Source organism: Carlito syrichta, unplaced genomic scaffold, assembly GCF_000164805.1.
Source record: "Carlito syrichta isolate Samal-C Ts95f unplaced genomic scaffold, Tarsius_syrichta-2.0.1 Scaffold303210, whole genome shotgun sequence".
Lineage (NCBI taxonomy): Eukaryota > Metazoa > Chordata > Mammalia > Primates > Tarsiidae > Carlito > Carlito syrichta.
Window position 1 is genome coordinate 234,812 of NW_007247306.1, and position 16,599 is coordinate 251,410.

At 43.0% G+C, this 16,599-nt stretch overlaps 2 protein-coding genes across 3 annotated transcripts in view; one reads left to right on the forward strand and one right to left on the reverse strand.

Annotated features, from left to right (window-relative positions):
• The window catches only part of CFAP57 (cilia and flagella associated protein 57), a 75,955-nt gene extending 68,638 nt beyond the window's left edge, over positions 1-7,317 (reverse strand). Inside the window, exons 1-3 of the mRNA XM_008058089.1 lie at positions 7,191-7,317; positions 6,758-6,936; positions 1,088-1,404 (exon numbers count right to left, since the gene is read on the reverse strand). Of these exons, the coding sequence (XP_008056280.1) occupies positions 1,088-1,404; positions 6,758-6,914 (474 nt within the window). The 5' untranslated portion in view covers positions 6,915-6,936; positions 7,191-7,317. The remainder of the gene's footprint in view (positions 1-1,087; positions 1,405-6,757; positions 6,937-7,190) is intronic.
• A 14-nt stretch (positions 7,318-7,331) lies between these two features.
• On the forward strand, positions 7,332-15,857 carry EBNA1BP2 (EBNA1 binding protein 2). 2 transcript variants are annotated; one of them, XM_021712360.1, is made up of 10 exons: positions 7,358-7,374; positions 7,510-7,597; positions 7,677-7,760; positions 7,996-8,168; positions 8,789-8,912; positions 10,321-10,410; positions 13,058-13,133; positions 13,373-13,466; positions 15,345-15,507; positions 15,647-15,857. In XM_021712360.1, exons 2-10 carry the CDS (start codon positions 7,532-7,534, stop codon positions 15,695-15,697), a joined length of 921 nt encoding a protein of 306 aa, XP_021568035.1. In that variant the 5' UTR covers positions 7,358-7,374; positions 7,510-7,531; the 3' UTR covers positions 15,698-15,857. The 2 variants fall into 2 exon arrangements, with proteins under 2 accessions (XP_008056282.1, XP_021568035.1); XM_008058091.2 differs by having other exon boundaries at positions 7,332-7,597.
• Positions 15,858-16,599: the final 742 nt, after the last annotated feature.

The window sequence follows — 16,599 nt, forward strand, 5'->3', positions numbered from 1 at the left end:
GCCTCATGAGAGAGTGTCTTACCACTTTCTACTGCATGCATATCATTTTTGTACCATCATAAGTATAGACTGTGTGTACAGTGATGGACAATGTGCTGTCCCCACTAGAAGGTGAGCAACTTGAGGGGCTGTGGCCTTTCCGTTTCTATGTTCCCAGTGCTGGGTTCATCATGGGCATCCGATAACTTGACTGAATCTACTTGGTAGGAGACACTTCAGCTCTGAATAGGGATACTCCATCAGTCCTCACTACGGCCTGGTTGAAGCAGTCTTCTGGTTCTCCCTGATTCTGTGATCATCAAGCAACCTTCTGATTTCTAATTTCACCTCTTAACATCTCTATTACTAGGAAGGAAACACATTGGATAAAAGACGTGAGTGTTCTGGTTGCGATATGCGGGTTTATACATCAACTTCTTGGGAGCTGGATCGTTGAGTCTATACCCAAAACATTGATTAACTAGAATCTCTGACCATGAACAGAACCAAGTTTTCAAACATGTAAAACTGAGTGCTATATCCTAGACTAGGGTGACTGCACCAAGATCAAACCTCCTTGGGACTTTCTACCTAAGCACTCCACCACCCTCCTGAGGGGTCTTCTTCCTTATGCCCTCAAGCCACAGTAGAAAATTCTGCTCCTCATATATTGAAACTTCATCAACAGCTTCCTAAAGAACCTACCACTTCACATTACGTTCCTGAAGTCTTCCTACTGCCCAGCAATATTGCTGGAAAGAGGCCAGGACCAGGGAGAGACAGCAAGTTTTATTACTCTACCTCTGGGCCCAGTTCTGGGCCACAGCAAAAAGACAGGAGCTGGAGATAGGGAACTCCTAGCTCTGCTACTCACTACCTCTCTACTCATTACCTCTGTGATCTTGGGTGAGTTACTTAACCTCTTAGAGCCTCAGTTCCTTCATCTGTAAAATGGGGATAATAATCGTGTATACCTCATATGGTTGTTGTGCGACTAAATTTTAAAATGCACATTAGGAAATTAGAACTCTGGTATCTAGAAAGCATTCAATAAAAGACAGTTCTGTTTTTTAATAATTTGCATGATATTTGTTATGCTACTAGGTACCTGGTAGACAGGGTTGCTCTGAGTGTCGGTTCTAACAATGGCCATTACTTTCTGTTTCTCCCATAGCCAATAGACCAGATTTGACTCTGGAGGTGATGTCTGAGCCAATAGATATTTGGAGTCTGGAGAAAAAGCCATGCTAATAAATTTCTGAACTGAGAAGTCAAAATTATTGAGGATTTTGCGCTTCCGGCAAGGGATGGATGACAATTCATAAATGGTGATGACGGGTTTTTCTTGCACAGTCTCGGAGATAGCAAGGTATCGCCGATTGGGACTGATGGACAAGGCCAACATGCCCTGACTCTTGTCTGAGCCTGCAAACAGAGGTAAAAGGGGATAATGAGGGTAGATCACCATGATTTCACATGCACGAGGCAGAGTAGGAGAAAGGAGCACAAACAGGCTAATTATCAATCCTCGGCAGTCCCTTGGTACAGTTCTGTCTGGATATGATAAAAATGCTAGGATAAGCATCTCTGAGAATGAAGTGGAAGGAGAAGTCAGGACCATTCCTGAAGGAGGATGAGGTGGGATGGGCAGGCAGTGGCAGGAAGAGCTTGAGCAAAGGTGTAGCAAGCTGGGAGAACCGCAAGCAGTGGTACATTGCTGGAGCACTGCCTGGGAGTTGAAGTGGTCAAAAATGAGTAAAGGGGTGAACTGTGTCAGATCACAGAGGTCTTATGCCTGGAGTAGCCAGCACACAGCACTCTTCTTTTACTCCAGAGGCAAGGATGCCAACTACTGAATTCCTCAGCTTCCCTCACAGTAGGTGAACTATGTGATATTCTGGTCATGAGATGAACGCAGAAATCTAATGCTTTGGCTTTATGATAAAGCTTAGGTTTTCTTGAAAACCAGGGACAGACGCATTCTATCCCCTTTTTCCTGGAATATAGAGGTGATGTCTGGATATATAGTAGTCACTGTGCAACCATGAAGTAATAAGCATGAAAATGAAAGTTGTGGTTCTCTAGAAAGCAGAGCCTCAGGCAAAGATTTAAAGTGAAAATATTTTATCTGGAAAATGCAATCAGGGTTGTATTGTGATTTTAATGGGCCCTAGGTACTTTTGCTTTCATGGGCTCCATCCTTCATTAAAAAATGTTAAAAATTAAAAATGGTAAAAATAAATTTAAAATGTTAAAGTATAATCATTTGTAAATATTATTTTTAAAATATAGAGTCATATACTTCATGACTGCATTGCTATAAAGAGGAATACAGACCAGGTTGGATTCAATATTATATATTCATTCTTGGTTATATTCATTGTTTTCTGATTTTAAAATAAGTTAAAATTGGCCAGGCTCGGTGGCTCAGCCTATAATTCCAGCACTTTGGGGGGGCTGAGGCGAGTGGATTGCCTGAGTCCGCGGGTTCTAGACCAGCCCGGGCAACTCGGTGAGACCTCATCTCTACAGTAAAAAAAAAAAATTAGCTGGTGTGGTAGTGTGCGCCTGTAGTTCCGGCTACTTGGAAGGCTGAGGTGGAAGGATCGCTTGAGCCCAGCAGATCAATGCTGGAGTGGCCATGAGTGTGCCACTATACTCCAGCCTGGGCAACAGAGTGAGACTCCAACTTAAAAAGAAAAAAAAAAGTTAAAATTAAGATGCTTTCTTGGGCCCTTTAAAGTACTGTGGGCCCTAGATACCGTGCCTACTGTGCCTGGTGAATAAATGGCCCATGGATGTAGACCCGAGAGCATGAGTGGGGCAAAGGAAGATGTGCTAGAAAGTGATGTGATGGGTCCCCAGGTGATGGGCCCCCTTGATGCTGCTTCACAACAAATACCTACCTAGTTGTCTCAGGACTAATCCCTAATGCCATCTTTATGCTATGTTAAAGTTATATATTTATATATATATTATTAGGTTTCTGGAATATTCATACTAGGACCACACTATTTCTGTAATCATATCTTTTGGATGGGCTGTTTTAAGCAAAAGGTGATGGGCCCCCATGCTGCTGCTTCACAACAAGCCAAGGAGAGAGGCAGCAAGTTGCTTAGCAGGTATGCATGCTCAGCACATGGGAACTCTCTAGAAGGGCTGCAGGGAGTAAATGCTGCTGAGAGAAGAACCCAGGCTCTGCATCACTGAAGGCTTTGCACAAGAGTTTGGACATCACCTGGGAAACCAATGAAAAATTTAGGAAGGGTCAGATGTGTGTGTTGTAGATCTCACTGGCAGTCATATGGGAGATGATCCTGGAGGGAAGGAGACCAGTCAGCAGCAGGTTATTTCAAAAAGTGAGAGGTGATGGTAGCAGTAGGGGCAAAGGCAATGGAGAGAAGGGGAGATCAGAGAAATGCTAAGAGGATTTAGTGACTACCTGGGTGAGGGGGAGAAACAAGGAATGAATATTTAGGATTCTGGTTTAGGGGACTAAAAGTAGTGGGGCACTTATGAGGGAATATAGGCTGAGGAAGTTAGGGTTGATAGTCAAGAGTATGCCCATCCCCTTTTGCTTAAAACAGCCCATCCAAATATATGGTATTCATTTGTGCTTGTTTGCTTCTAGTTTTCGATGGTCTGAAATTTTTACACTTAAATCTTTAATCCATCTTGGATTCATGATGACAAAAGGTTTGATGTGAGGATCTAAGTAGATTTCCATTTTCCAAACACCTACCTAGTTGTCTCAGGACTAATCACTAATGTCATCTTTATGCTATGTTAAAGTTATATGTTTTTATACATATTATTAGGTTTCTGGGATATTCATACTAGGGCCACACTATTTCAGTAATCATACCTTTATCATGTGTTTGAATATCTAGCAAGGTAGGGTCTTAAGGAAAGAGAAAAAGAGAAAGAAGGAAATGATAAATTCAATCTTGGATATATTGTGTGTGAGGTACGTGTTGTGGAACATTCGGGTAAGGAGGCCCAGCAGTTGCATATGATTCTAAAGCTAGAGGGAGAGGTTGGGACTGAAAATACAGATTTGAGGTAAAAGTCATAGCGGGAAGTTAAAATGCATGCATGAGACTACATAGAGGGGAAAAAGGAACACTGCTCATGGATTCCTATTGTGCTTCTGTGACAGGCTCATACCTGACAGCACTGTCCTACTCATTTGAATACACACCTTTCTCTATTACAATACTGAAAGCTCCTGGAGGGCAGAGCTATGGCTTTCTTGCTCATTCATTTATTCATTCAATCACCAGTGCCTATTATCTAGCAGGTGCTTAATATATGTTGACTGATTGTAGAGTTTGTAAAATGCTTTCAACATTGCTTTAACCCAGTTGATGACTCTCTCCTCCTTGAAATATTTCTCACATGAATTTCCTTTGATCTTTTTGGCTACCCCTCCAAAGCCCCTTTTGCTTGTTCTTCCTCATTTCTCCAGCACTAAATGCAAGAGTATCCCAGAGCTCACTCTTTAAGCTTCTTCTTTTTATAAATACATCCATCCCTAGGGGAATTTTATCCTAAGGGCTTTAAATTTCAACTTTATGCTGATAACCCTCAAATTCCCATCACCAGCCTGGACCTTGTTCCTTGATTCCAGATCTGAAATCAAACTGCTCACTTAACGTCTCCATGTAGATATTTCTCAGGCACCTAAATCTTCATGTCCAAAATTAACCTGGTCTTTCTTTAGCTTTTTCTATCCCAATCAGCAACAACTCCATCCTTCTCATTGCTCCAGGCCCAAAACCTTGCTTTTTTTTTTCTCTTCCATTCCATATTGGATCCATGAGGAAATCTGTCACCTCTACCTTCAAAATACATCCAGGATTTGATCTTACCATCCCAGTTGCCTGCCTCCACCTTGCTCTAAGCATCATTTTCTCTTACCTGGGTTACAGCAATCACCCCTGCTGAGCTCCCTGATTCCTCCCTTGTCCCTCCTTAAATCTAGTCTCTCTTCAGTAGCCAGAATAAACCCATGAAAACATAAATTGGATCATATTACTGCTCAGGACCACATGGCTTCTCATTTCACAGAGTAGGAGCTTATGACACGCAAGGCTCTAGGTGGTATTGCTCTTCATTTTCTCTTTGCCTCCCCTCTTGCTTCTCCCTTCCCTCCACTCCAGCCACATTGTCTCCTTGCTCTTCCTCCAACACACTAAGCACCTCCTAACTCAGCCTTTGCTATTCTCTTTGCTGCCGCCCCCCCCCCACAGCAGCACGGCCAGTTCCTTCATTTCCCTCAGCCTTAAAATCACTACTTATGAGTCTTCCCCACCCACTCTATCTACAATTTCACACTTCCTCAGCAGTTTCATCTTCCATGCTTCATTTAAAAAAAATCAGCATCAATCACTATCTAACATGTAGACTGTACTTTTTGTTTATTGTCACTCTCCATACTAGAATGGAAACACCATGAGGACAGAGTTGTGACACACAGGAAGTACTTGCTAAATTTTTGTTGAATGAACAAATGAATAAGCTTGAGCCTCATCATGATTCTGAGGTGAGCAAGCCGAGAATTATCTCCATTTTTTAGACACAGAGACCGAAGTTCTATGAGCTTATGAAATGGAGAGTCAGATCAAATCCAGATCTCTCACTTTCATGACCTTTGAATTTTTCACTTCACCAGTAATACCCTGAGACTTGGCTAGCATGGATCCTTTGTTGGGCTCATATTTTAGAGTGCCCTGCTGTGGTTTTCCTTTGGCTGTACCATTAAGTGGAATCTATGGGCCACCTGGAGTCTACACTGCCTCTTCTAGATCATGTTACAGGGACCCAGGACTCTGGAGTTCCCTACCCAAATGGATCTGAGTCTGCTGAAAAGACCAGCATTGGCTTCTTTCCAGGTCTGTCTCTATTCTTGGCCTGAAGTATAGGTTTACAGGATGTGTGGTTGTTAATAGGACATGTGGGTAGAACTTGGACATATGGGCTGGAAGGATAAATACACACACACACACGTGTGTGTGTGCGTGCATGCGCACACATGTATGAAACCTCTAGTGATATAAGTTGGAGCTGAGAGCAGGAAAGAAGTGATGCAGGTAGGAAGCATGAGAATATGAACACAATAACTGAAATTCAAATTTCAATGGATATGTTAAACAGTAGATTAGATGCAGCTGAAAAGAGAATCAGTGAACTAAGATATAAATCTAAAGTAATTATCTAAAATGCAGCAACACAGAGAGGCTAAGAAATGAAAAATCCAAATAAGAGAAAAAAAACATGGAAGCAGGGTGTGGTAGTGTGCACCTGTAATTCCAGCTTCTCAGGAGCCTGAGGCAGGAGGATCACTTGAGGCCAGGAGTTTAAGCCTGCAGTAAGCTATGATTGTGCCACTGCATTCCAGCCAGGGCAACAGAGAGAGACCCTGTCTCTAAAACAAAAAGGGGGAAAAAAAAGGAAAAAAGAAAAAAAATCCAAGGAAGATGGAGTTGAGATGGTCTGGAGTTCCAAAAGGAGACAACAGAACAAAAAAGATACTATAGTCAAAGTGACAGTTGTTAAAAATTTTCTAGAATCATTGAAAGATTCCTATCCTTTTGATCTAGGAATCTCGAAGAATCCCTAGGAGGACAAAAAATGAAAATAAAACCTACACTGTGTGTATGCATATATACAACGTATATTCAAACTGTCCAAAAACTTTCCTTCCAATTGTCATGTTGGGATTATGGAGTTATATGTGGCACATATGGCTAATATATGTGTCAGGATGGAATGTTACCTGGAATGAATTTTTGCCATTTCTGATCCACATTGTATTTCACACAGTGATTTCCTGCAGGAAATATAATGATCTGTTCATCGAAGAAGAAGACATTGTTTGCCACGTGGGATCGAAGACCAAAAACATGCAGCGACTGAGCCACCACGGTCGACATGGTCTCCTGTCAAAGAATTTTGCTAAAGACTGGGCGCAGCTCTAGAGTGGAGAAGCGCATCGCCCCGCTTCAGGACACGCCCCTCCTCGCCCCGGTACACGCCCCTCCCCGCCTCAGAACACGCCCCGCCCCGTCCTCATCCCGCAGGACACACCCCTGCCCTCTGTCCCTCGAGTCCTCCTCCGCGTCCCCCAACCCCCACGGCTCTTTCCTCTCCCCTTTCTTTTGCTCCCTCGCAGTTTCCAGCTCCCGAAGACCCCAGGTTCCCCCCTCCACCTTTCACTTCTTCTCTTTGAGTCACCAAACCACGCACGTATCCAGAGGTACTATCCCGGCTGATCCCAGACAACCCGGACACTTTCAAAGGCTGGAACAGTTCCTATAGCAACGGAAAACCGGAAGTATGAGTCCGCGACCGGAAGCGGAAGTACCCTATCAAAAAGTTGAGTAGTAGCTGTGAGTTGTTGGCACTAGTGCATCTCGGCTCCACGTGCTGTCGCGGCGTGAGAGTAGGGGGCTGAGTGCAGGCAGTCGCCGCGAGGGCCGCCCTCTGCTAGCTACACCGGCCTCAAGTTACCCCTCTTCTTTTTGTGAGTGTTGCACGAAAGTGCTGCGACATGGACACTCCCCCGCTCTCAGGTTCAGAGTCGGATTCTGAGGATTCTTTGGTCACAGACAGAGAGGTAGGTGTCAGCCGAGCTCGCGGGGCTCGGCGCAGGAGAGGGAACTTTACTCTGGTACTGACCGCGATGTGTCCTACAGTTGCAGGATGCGTTTTCCCGAGGGCTTTTGAAGCCAGGCCTCAATGTCGTGCTAGAGGGGCCGAAGAAGGCCGTGAACGACGTGGTGAGTTCGGGCGCTGGGTCGAGGGTACCCAGAGATGGCATGTGCACCAGCCACTGTTGTGCTTGGGAGACCAATTCTTGTCCCAGCAAAGACGCAACCTGCACCTTGCCAAGATGGTCAATTACCTGTCTGGGTATTGGGCGTTAGCGTTTTGTCCGTTGGCCTAGCACCTTGGGAATTGGAAAGACAAACTCACTCAGGGTTCTCTTATGAGCTCAGTTTCTGAATTTTCTAGAATGGCCTGAAGCAATGTTTGGCTGAGTTCAAGCGGGATCTGGAGTGGGTTGAAAGGCTAGACGTGACCCTGGATCCGGTGCCGGAGACCAGTGGATCTGAGGCTCCAGCAACTCAGAACAAAGAGCAGAGAGGAGTTGATCCAGAAGACGACTTCCGGCGGGAGATGAGTTTGTATGTTTTTTTTTTTTTTTTTTACAAATGTTGGGGAAATTAAGGGTCCTTGTGAAGGAGAGCAGGGTAGACGGGAAAGTTGTGAGCCTGCACTCTGCAGAATAAGCCTAGAAGTGGGGAGGATGGCTTCTTTTGGGTAAGAAGAGCTAGGAGATTCTTACTAGTTGAGAGCAGAGATCTTGGTCCATAGTCATGATTCCAAATCCCATTTGTAGGCTATTATGAAACATTAACTGTTAATGTTTCTTTGTGTGTACATTCAGTTATTAGAACAAAACATTGCTTAGGGAAGGTTCTTGTGTTGACTTTCTTTAGTGATTACATAAGAATCCATAATTGACATTACTTTGTGTTAATGGTACCTTTAAAATGGTCATACTTTTAAACTACTAATTTATTTTTAACCACATCTCTTCCCCTTTTAAAAAGTGGTGTACAGCTAAATTTCTCCTAGATGCCAAATTTGTGACTTTTTATTACATTTTTTCTTTGTTTATTCTTGTTAGTGGAGGCCAGATGTTGAGGGTCCTTCTGACCTTGGGTAACTCATGAGAGGCAGTGAGAAGAAATGTAAAGCCTCCCTGTCTCACCTCATTTCACATTTTGTCCTACAATCTCAGCTACCGCCAAGCCCAGGCCGCCGTGCTTGCAGTATTACCCCGCCTCTATCAGCTCAAAGTTCCTACTAAGCGGCCCACTGATTATTTTGCAGAAATGGCCAAGTCTGATCAGCAGATGCAGAAGGTAAGAAACAAGAAAATTTTCCTCTGGAAAGTCAAGGCTTTGGACTTAAATATATTCATTTGGCTTATAAATATAGGTAGAAGCCCAGTAATGGGGAGCCTGTTGTCAGAGGACAGCTATTATCTTTTCCAGAGATTGTCTATTTTAGAGTCATGCCTATTAGCAACATGTAAGAGTGACATTTTCCTAATATGAACAATTCAAGAGAGGAAAAATACTGTGAGAAGTGTGGTCCCCAAGGTGAAATGGTCCTTGGCATTTCCTAGCTGGTGTCATGGCATGGTGTGCAGAGAAGATAGCATTCTTATCCTGCTATTGTCAGTGGCATTTCTAGAACTTGTAGACAATTACTTTTCTCTAGAACTCAGTTATCTCTTTTATACAAACGAGGGATTTATTTATGGCTTGGATTTGGTACAATTTAGAGTTAAGTAGAGCTAGGTCCTCATTTAACTTTGAGTGGAAAAGAATTGCCAACATGTAATCCGTGATATAGTCAGCCTTCTAGACCCATGGGTTCCACATACGTGAATTCACCCAACCTCAGATCAAATAATTTGGGGGAAAAAATGTACAAAGTTGCAAAAAGAAAACTTGAATTTGCCATGTGCAGAGAACTGCATTGGATACATGAGAATGATGTACCAGCATTATATAAGGTATTATAAGTACTTTAGAGAAGATATAAAGTATGGGGAGGATGTGTGTAGGTTATATGCAATTACTACAACATTTTATGTAAGAGACTTGAGCATCTGTAGATTTTGGAGTCTGGGGCAGTTCTGAAAGCAATCCCCAATGGATAACAAGGGACAACTTTATCTAAGTGGTACACTTGGGTCTCAAGCTAGATTTTAGGAAGCTCTTGTTTTGGTGGTTCTCATGGAAGCTAATCTAGAGATGAGTCCACACATATCTCTGTACAACTTCTCACTGAAATCTCTAGAAGTTCACACAGATAATTTCTCATCCTTTTCCTGAAGTGTGTGTGTTTGATGGAAAGGCTAGGTACCTGATATCTGCCTGAGTTATTGTGCATGTGATATATTAGAAAAGGGCACTTTGGCTGCATGCTGGTTTTGCCTCAGTAAGGCAGTAGAAAGGAAAAGAAGTTAGTCTTCTTTTTGGACTGCAATTAGACAGTTTTATATACTGGAACAGACAGCACACTGGGAGTAGAAAGGTGGTTTTCAACCTCTGGCTTCACTCCTGACACTTTTAGTACTTTGCACAAAGTGATCAGCCTTTGGGCCTCTGTATCCTCATGTGTAAAATCCAGAGGTTAGAATAGGTGCTGTACAATTTCTCAGTTTGCAGAAATGGAAATATCTGTTTCCTGTTAAGTGTGTCCTAAATGGTAGCCATCTCAGATTCAAATGATATAAACTGACAACATTTTGCATTTTAGATTCGACAGAAACTGCAGACTAAACAAGCTGCCATGGAGAAGTCTGAAAAGGCTAAGCAACTGCGAGCGCTTAGGAAATATGGAAAGAAGGTGAGAAGAAGAGTGTGAAGGGAATAGGATGAGACCAGAGTGTATATGTCAGATGAGATTGTGGTGGTCTGATTTGGTCCCATACCCTGTGTGTAGCCCCGTGATTATTATCTCACAGTGGAGTGTGTGTGTTGGTATTCGTGAGCACATCCTTACTCAGACACCAGGGCGTCACTAGTATTAGTGTGACTGCAGGCAAGCCAGTCACCTATCTGGCCTTAAGTTTTCACATCAATACACTGAAGACTTGAGTCTACATCAGTGGTTTCCAAACCTGACCTACAGCAAAATTATCAGGGGAAATTTTTCAAAATGGATTTCTAGGCTTCAGATTCTTTGGGAATCTGTTTCCCCAAAAGCTTCTTGTGGTATGAATCCTGGTTTGTGATTCACTGGCCTACATGATTGTCAATCCCTGAAATTATACTAATGATTATCATTCAATCTGAAAGAAAATAATGGCACCAGTGTGCTTGAACTAAGAATGTTCATGTTCTAAGGTAAAACCAGATCAGGCATACCATGAAACTAGTCTTGATTTGTCCTTTTTTATTTCATGGTCATCTAAGAAAGAAGATGGTAGGTTTTAAAGTTAGGGCTGTGGGAGAAATGCATGTGAAGAGGATTGGTGTGGATGTTAAGACTGTCAACATTTGGATATAAGAATTTGTAATCTGGGCTCAGAACTGTTGTCCACATTTGGGATCATTTTCCTATTTCCCCCCAAGCAGAGTAAGAATAGACTAGCATCCTGCCATCTGTATAATGTCTGCTACAGATTTATTGTTTCTCTGATCTGGGGGTGGATGGCTAAAATCATCTCAAAGACACCAGCAATTAGTTTAATTAGTTTCTTTCATTTACCAAATCAAAGAAAAACTCAATTCGGCCTTTGGCTCACTGTTTCTAATTTGAGGAAATATTAGGACGGAGGTTCTTAATTGGGAGTGAATTTGCCCCCACCAATGGACATTTGTCACTGCCTGTGACATTTTTGGTTGTCACGTTTTGGGAAAGAGGGTGCCACTGACATTTAGTGGGTAGAGGGACACTGCTAAATATCCTGCAATGGAGGCCAAGCCCCCATTGTGAACAAAAAATTATCCTGTCCAAAATATCAGTAGTGTTGAGATCGAGAAACCCTGTGTTAGAATATTGTGTTTCCTTTTATCCTTAAAGCTGTTTTCTTTTTTTTTTTTTAATCAATATTTTTTATTATGATTTTGTGGGGTACAGTTAAGGGTTAGGTGTACAATTACATTTCATTCAGGCACCCTGTTGATAAGAGGTGTTTCCCCATCCCCAGACAGGTATTTGCGACTGTTAATCCCATCCCCCTCCCCCCCATAGTTTCCCAGTACCGTCAGTCATTTTATTATAGTATTACGTTGGATGTTCCAGGTCCATTATATGAGTGAGAACATGTGATACTCGGATCTTTGTTTCTGTGAGAGGTCACTCAGTATTATAGACTCTAGTTCCATCCAGGTTGCTGCGAAATTCATGATTTTGTTCTTTTTTATGGCTGCGTAGTATTCCATCGTGTATATGTACCACATTTTTTAAATCCAGTCCTCTTTTGATGGGCAGCATGGTTGTTTCCAGGTTCTTGCTATTGTGAACAACGCTGCGATAAACATACGTGTGCAGGTATCTTTTTTATAGAGTGATCTGAGGTCTTCAGGGTATATTCCCAGTAGGGGGACTGCGGGGTCATATGGAAGGTCGATTTTTAGAGCTTTTAGGGATCGCCACACTGCTTTCCACAGAGGTTGCACTAGTTTACACTCCCACCAACAGTGTAGAAGTGTTCCCTTTTCACCACACCCTCTCCAGCAGCTGTTATTTTTTTGAGTTGTTGATAATAAAGCTGTTTTCTTTTGTGTTTTTTGGGAAGATTGTTTTTTCTCTTTTCTTTTGGTACTCTCATACCTAGTAACAGTGGGTTAAATATTTAATCTGCTAAAAAATAATTAATGGGTTAAGTTGCACGTAGGCCTAAACATGATTTGCTATGGTTTGTAGGCCGGATTGTGTATTGGGGTAAGAGTGCATGCAGGCTTTGGAGTCAGACTGCCTGTGTGTGAATCTCAGCTGTGCATTTTCTTTTTTTTTGAGTCAGAGTCTCAATCTGTTGCCCAGGCTAGGGTACAGTGGCACAATCATAGCCATGGCCACTGCAGCCTTGACCTCCAGGGCTCAGGTGATCTTTCCATCTTAGCCTTCGAAGTAGCTGGAATCACAGGCACGCACCCAGCTAACTTTTTTGATTTTGTTATTGTAGAGACAAGGTCTCACCAAGTTGCCTAGGTTGGTGTTGAACTCCTGGGTTCAGGCAGTTCTCTTGCCTCCACCTCCCAAAGTGCTGGGATTACAAGCATGAGCCACTGTGCCTGGCTCAGCTATGCATTTTCCATGTGACTTGGGAAGTTCATTTCTTTGTACTTCAGTTTAGGGATAATACGAATTTTAACTTCATAGATTTTTTTAGGAACATGAACTGAGAATGTACTTAGAGTCCTTAACCTTATTATTGGCACACAGTAAGGGTTAAATGATAGTGGTATTAATCACGGTGTTATGAAAAAGTAGACATGTGGAGTACTTGCTTGGAATGGGTGTAACTGTCCTTGTGTCCACATCACAGGTGCAAACAGAGGTTCTGCAGAAGAGGCAGCGGGAGAAAGCACATATGATGAATGCCATTAAGAAATATCAAAAAGGTCAGTCTTTTTCTCTGTGAAGGATGTAGGAAACCAGGTGGGTATCAGGCCCCTTAAAGTTGAATGCATAGTGCTTTAGTACCTTCTTGATGATGTGGAAATATTGGACCTAAGTTTTGCGAGTGGTGTGAGGAGAAATGTGCCTCTTCAAATCAATGTAGCAAATAGCAGTCTCATTTGGAGGGTTCAGTTTTTCTTATTAAAATATAATAATGCTGATCAAAGTACTTCTCTCATAGGCTTCTCTGATAAACTGGATTTCCTTGAGGGAGATCAGAAACCTGTGGCTCGAGGCACGAAGACAGGAACTAAAGGCCGGCAGATGAAGAAGGGGTGAGAAGCGTTCTGGGTTGTTTGGTTGTGTGGTGTGTAGTGGGCCCACAGGTCATGAGGATGGTGGGCACCTCCATAGGAGCAGCCTCCAGAGTCCAGAGAGTACAGCTACCGCCTGGGGCTAAGACTTTTAGTGCTGTGTGATGGATCTCTTTAGCCATATCAGTCTTTGAAGAGTAAAAAAAGGTACTTTTAAGTATCTGGAACATTTTAAATGAAGGCTGAGTAAAAGTTGATTTCCCATCACACAGTGTGATGGTTGGGAGTACAGACCTAGGATTCGGATCCTGACTCTGCCATAGGAGAGTGGCTTTGAGAAGTTACTGTACCTTTCTAATGTTAATTGCCTCATCTAGTAAGATGAGGGCATAGTATCTGGCTGAGTATCATAAAGATTAAAAGGGATAATGTTGGCTATTACTGTTCTTTCTAATCCCCCTTTCTGCATACCTGAACATCAGGCCTAGGGGAAATGACAATTTCCATATATTATAGTAAGAACTGTGATAGAGACATTTGGGGTAGTATGGAGGCACATTGTAGAAATACCTGGCAGAGGCCGGGATCAGTGACTCAGCCTGCAATCCCAGCACTTTGGGAGGCTGAGGTGAGTGGATTGCCTGAGCCCACGGGTTTGAGACCAGCCTGGGCAACTTGTCTCTACAATAAATAATTAGCTGGGTGTGGTAGCGTGTGCCTGTAATTCCAGCTACTTGGAAGGCTGAGGTGGAAGTATTGCCGGTTCCCAGCAGGTTGACACTGGACCATGAGTGTGCCATGGCACTCCAGCCTGGGCAGCAGAGTGAGACTCCAACTCAAAAAAGAAAAGAAAAGAAATACCTGGCATGGTTGGGGATGGCTTCCTGGAGGAGAGTCTCACCTGAGAATAGTTGAAGTATGAGTAAGAGTTAACCAGAAGAATAAAAGAGAAGGTAGTTTCGGGAAATAGGAAGAACTTGAATGTGCAAAGGCATAGAGATGTGAATTGTCAGGGTTGTGTGTGAGGAACAGCAAGCATTTGGTGTCACTGGGAGTACAGTGGGAGGTAATAAGGGGTGCAGTGTGGCTGGGGGAGACCTGGGCTATTGGTTATCCTTGTTGAGGAGCTTGGGCAGAGTGGAGACACTCATTGTTGGTAAGCACAATAATGAACAGGTTATATTCATATTTTTAAAAAGATTCCTGTGGTGCTTGTGTAAATGATGTACTTAATGGAAGTAGGAAAATAGATGAGGGGCTATTGAAAAAGTTTAGATAAGCAGTGATAATGTATTGAAAGTGGTAAGGCAAGGAGAAGAGAAAATGGATTGAAGAAATATTTAAGAGGTTCAGTTTGCAGGACTCAGTAATGGAATTAGGTGTAGAGAGTGAAAAAAGAGTCAAGGCTGACTCCTGGGTGCTTATGCTGGGTGGCTGCGTGGGTGGTAGCAGCACCCACCTGGAGTCAGGGCATATGGACAGGAAGTCATCCAGCAAGGGATGCGACGTGAATGTGGAGATGCTGAATTTGAGATTCCTGTGGGATGTCTACATTATATTATATCTGAACATTAACTGCATGTGTACACCCTTGAGAGGAATAGAAACAACTGAGAGGATATGGCTAGATTTAGTTAAGCTTTCCAAAGATGGCAGTGAGTCATGTGATAAATGTAGAGCCTTTCCTGCCTCTTTGTTTTCCTGCCTTGGTTAGAACTGTAAATAGATGAGCTACATGAGCTTGCTGCATAAGACTGCAGGACTAAGGATGAGGTTCTGAGTCACAATAGTGCCTGTGGGGCTTTGACAGCAGGAAAGAAACCAAGGGCATTGTCAGACAGGCCATTAGATTCATCAAGTTTTACTGCTGCGGGTAACCTGTAGGACTACTTTTTCCAGGCCCAGTGCTAAACGACGGTATAAAAACCAGAAGTTTGGTTTTGGTGGAAAGAAGAAAGGCTCAAAGTGGAACACTCGAGAGAGCTATGATGACGTATCTAGCTTCCGAGCCAAGACAGCTCATGGCAGGGGCCTCAAGAGGCCTGGCAAGAAAGGATCAAATGTAAGTGATCAGGGTGCCCAGGTGGGGGGCAGGCTCATCTCCCTCTTCTACCCCCAAGCCCACCCTCTGCCTTTCTGGGTGTCCTCACCCTGGGGCAGAAGGCTGCTAGGTGACTATGATGATATTTCTCTTTCTGTAGAAGAGACCTGGAAAACGCACAAGAGAGAAGATGAAGAGCAGATCACGCTAAATAGCATCTTTGCATACAAAGAATCAAGAAAAAGAGATGAAGACTTTCAATTTTACCTATGGTTGAATCCCTTCTGTTGTGTCATTTTGTAAAAAAAAAAATTCTTTCAATAAACAAAAAATTATCAAAGGAACATATACCTTTGGTTAAAAACTCAGTACTAAAAGATCTAACAGTTACTTTGCATACTAAGTAATATTTTAGTTTTTTATTTATTTTTATTCTTATTTATTTTTATTATTATTATTTTTTTTGAGTTGGAGTCTCACTCTGTCACCCAGACTGGAGTGCAGTGGCCGCTCCCGGCCACCGCAGCCTCGACCTGCTGGGCTCCGGCGATCCTTCCGCCTCAGACTTCCGAGTAGCCAGAATTACAGGCGCGCGCTACCACGCCCGGCTGATTTTTTGATTTATTGTAGAGATGAGGTCTTGCTGCCCAGGCGGGTCTCGAACCTGCGGGCTCATGCAATCCACTCACCTCAGCCTCCCAAAGGTGCGGGATTATAAGCTGAGCCACCGAGCCCAGCCTAAGTAATGTTTTAGTTGATGCTACTTTAGCCATTGATTCTAAATTGCCTTAATTTTATGATAAGTGAGCACTTAGATCTCCCTTTCTTCCTCTTCCTCTAAGTTGTAAAATCATGATTAATCTCTTTAAAGCATGATGTATCATGGTAAGATTTTCTTTGTATTACAGCTTTTGGCTTTCCTTGAGTTAATCGTCACCTGATTTTCCTTCTATATCCTTAGTCCTTTACGGGTGCTTCATCATTTTATCTACATTAGCATTTTGCTGCTGCAGCCTAGATCTACACCACTGTCCCTTTGTCTCTTATCTAGACCATCTAGGTTGGCATCATCATTTCCAGGATCGCATGTTTCCTGTCTTAGCTTTTGAAGTC

Bases quoted from the DNA above. Each gene is read 5' to 3' on its own strand.
- EBNA1BP2 (XM_008058091.2), top strand. From the start codon at position 7,532: ATGGACACTCCCCCGCTCTCAGGTTCAGAGTCGGATTCTGAGGATTCT. The intron at 8,169-8,788 runs GTATGTTTTTTT...CTACAATCTCAG, and splicing joins TTCCGGCGGGAGATGAGTTT to CTACCGCCAAGCCCAGGCCG. The intron at 13,134-13,372 runs GTCAGTCTTTTT...CTTCTCTCATAG, and splicing joins CATTAAGAAATATCAAAAAG to GCTTCTCTGATAAACTGGAT.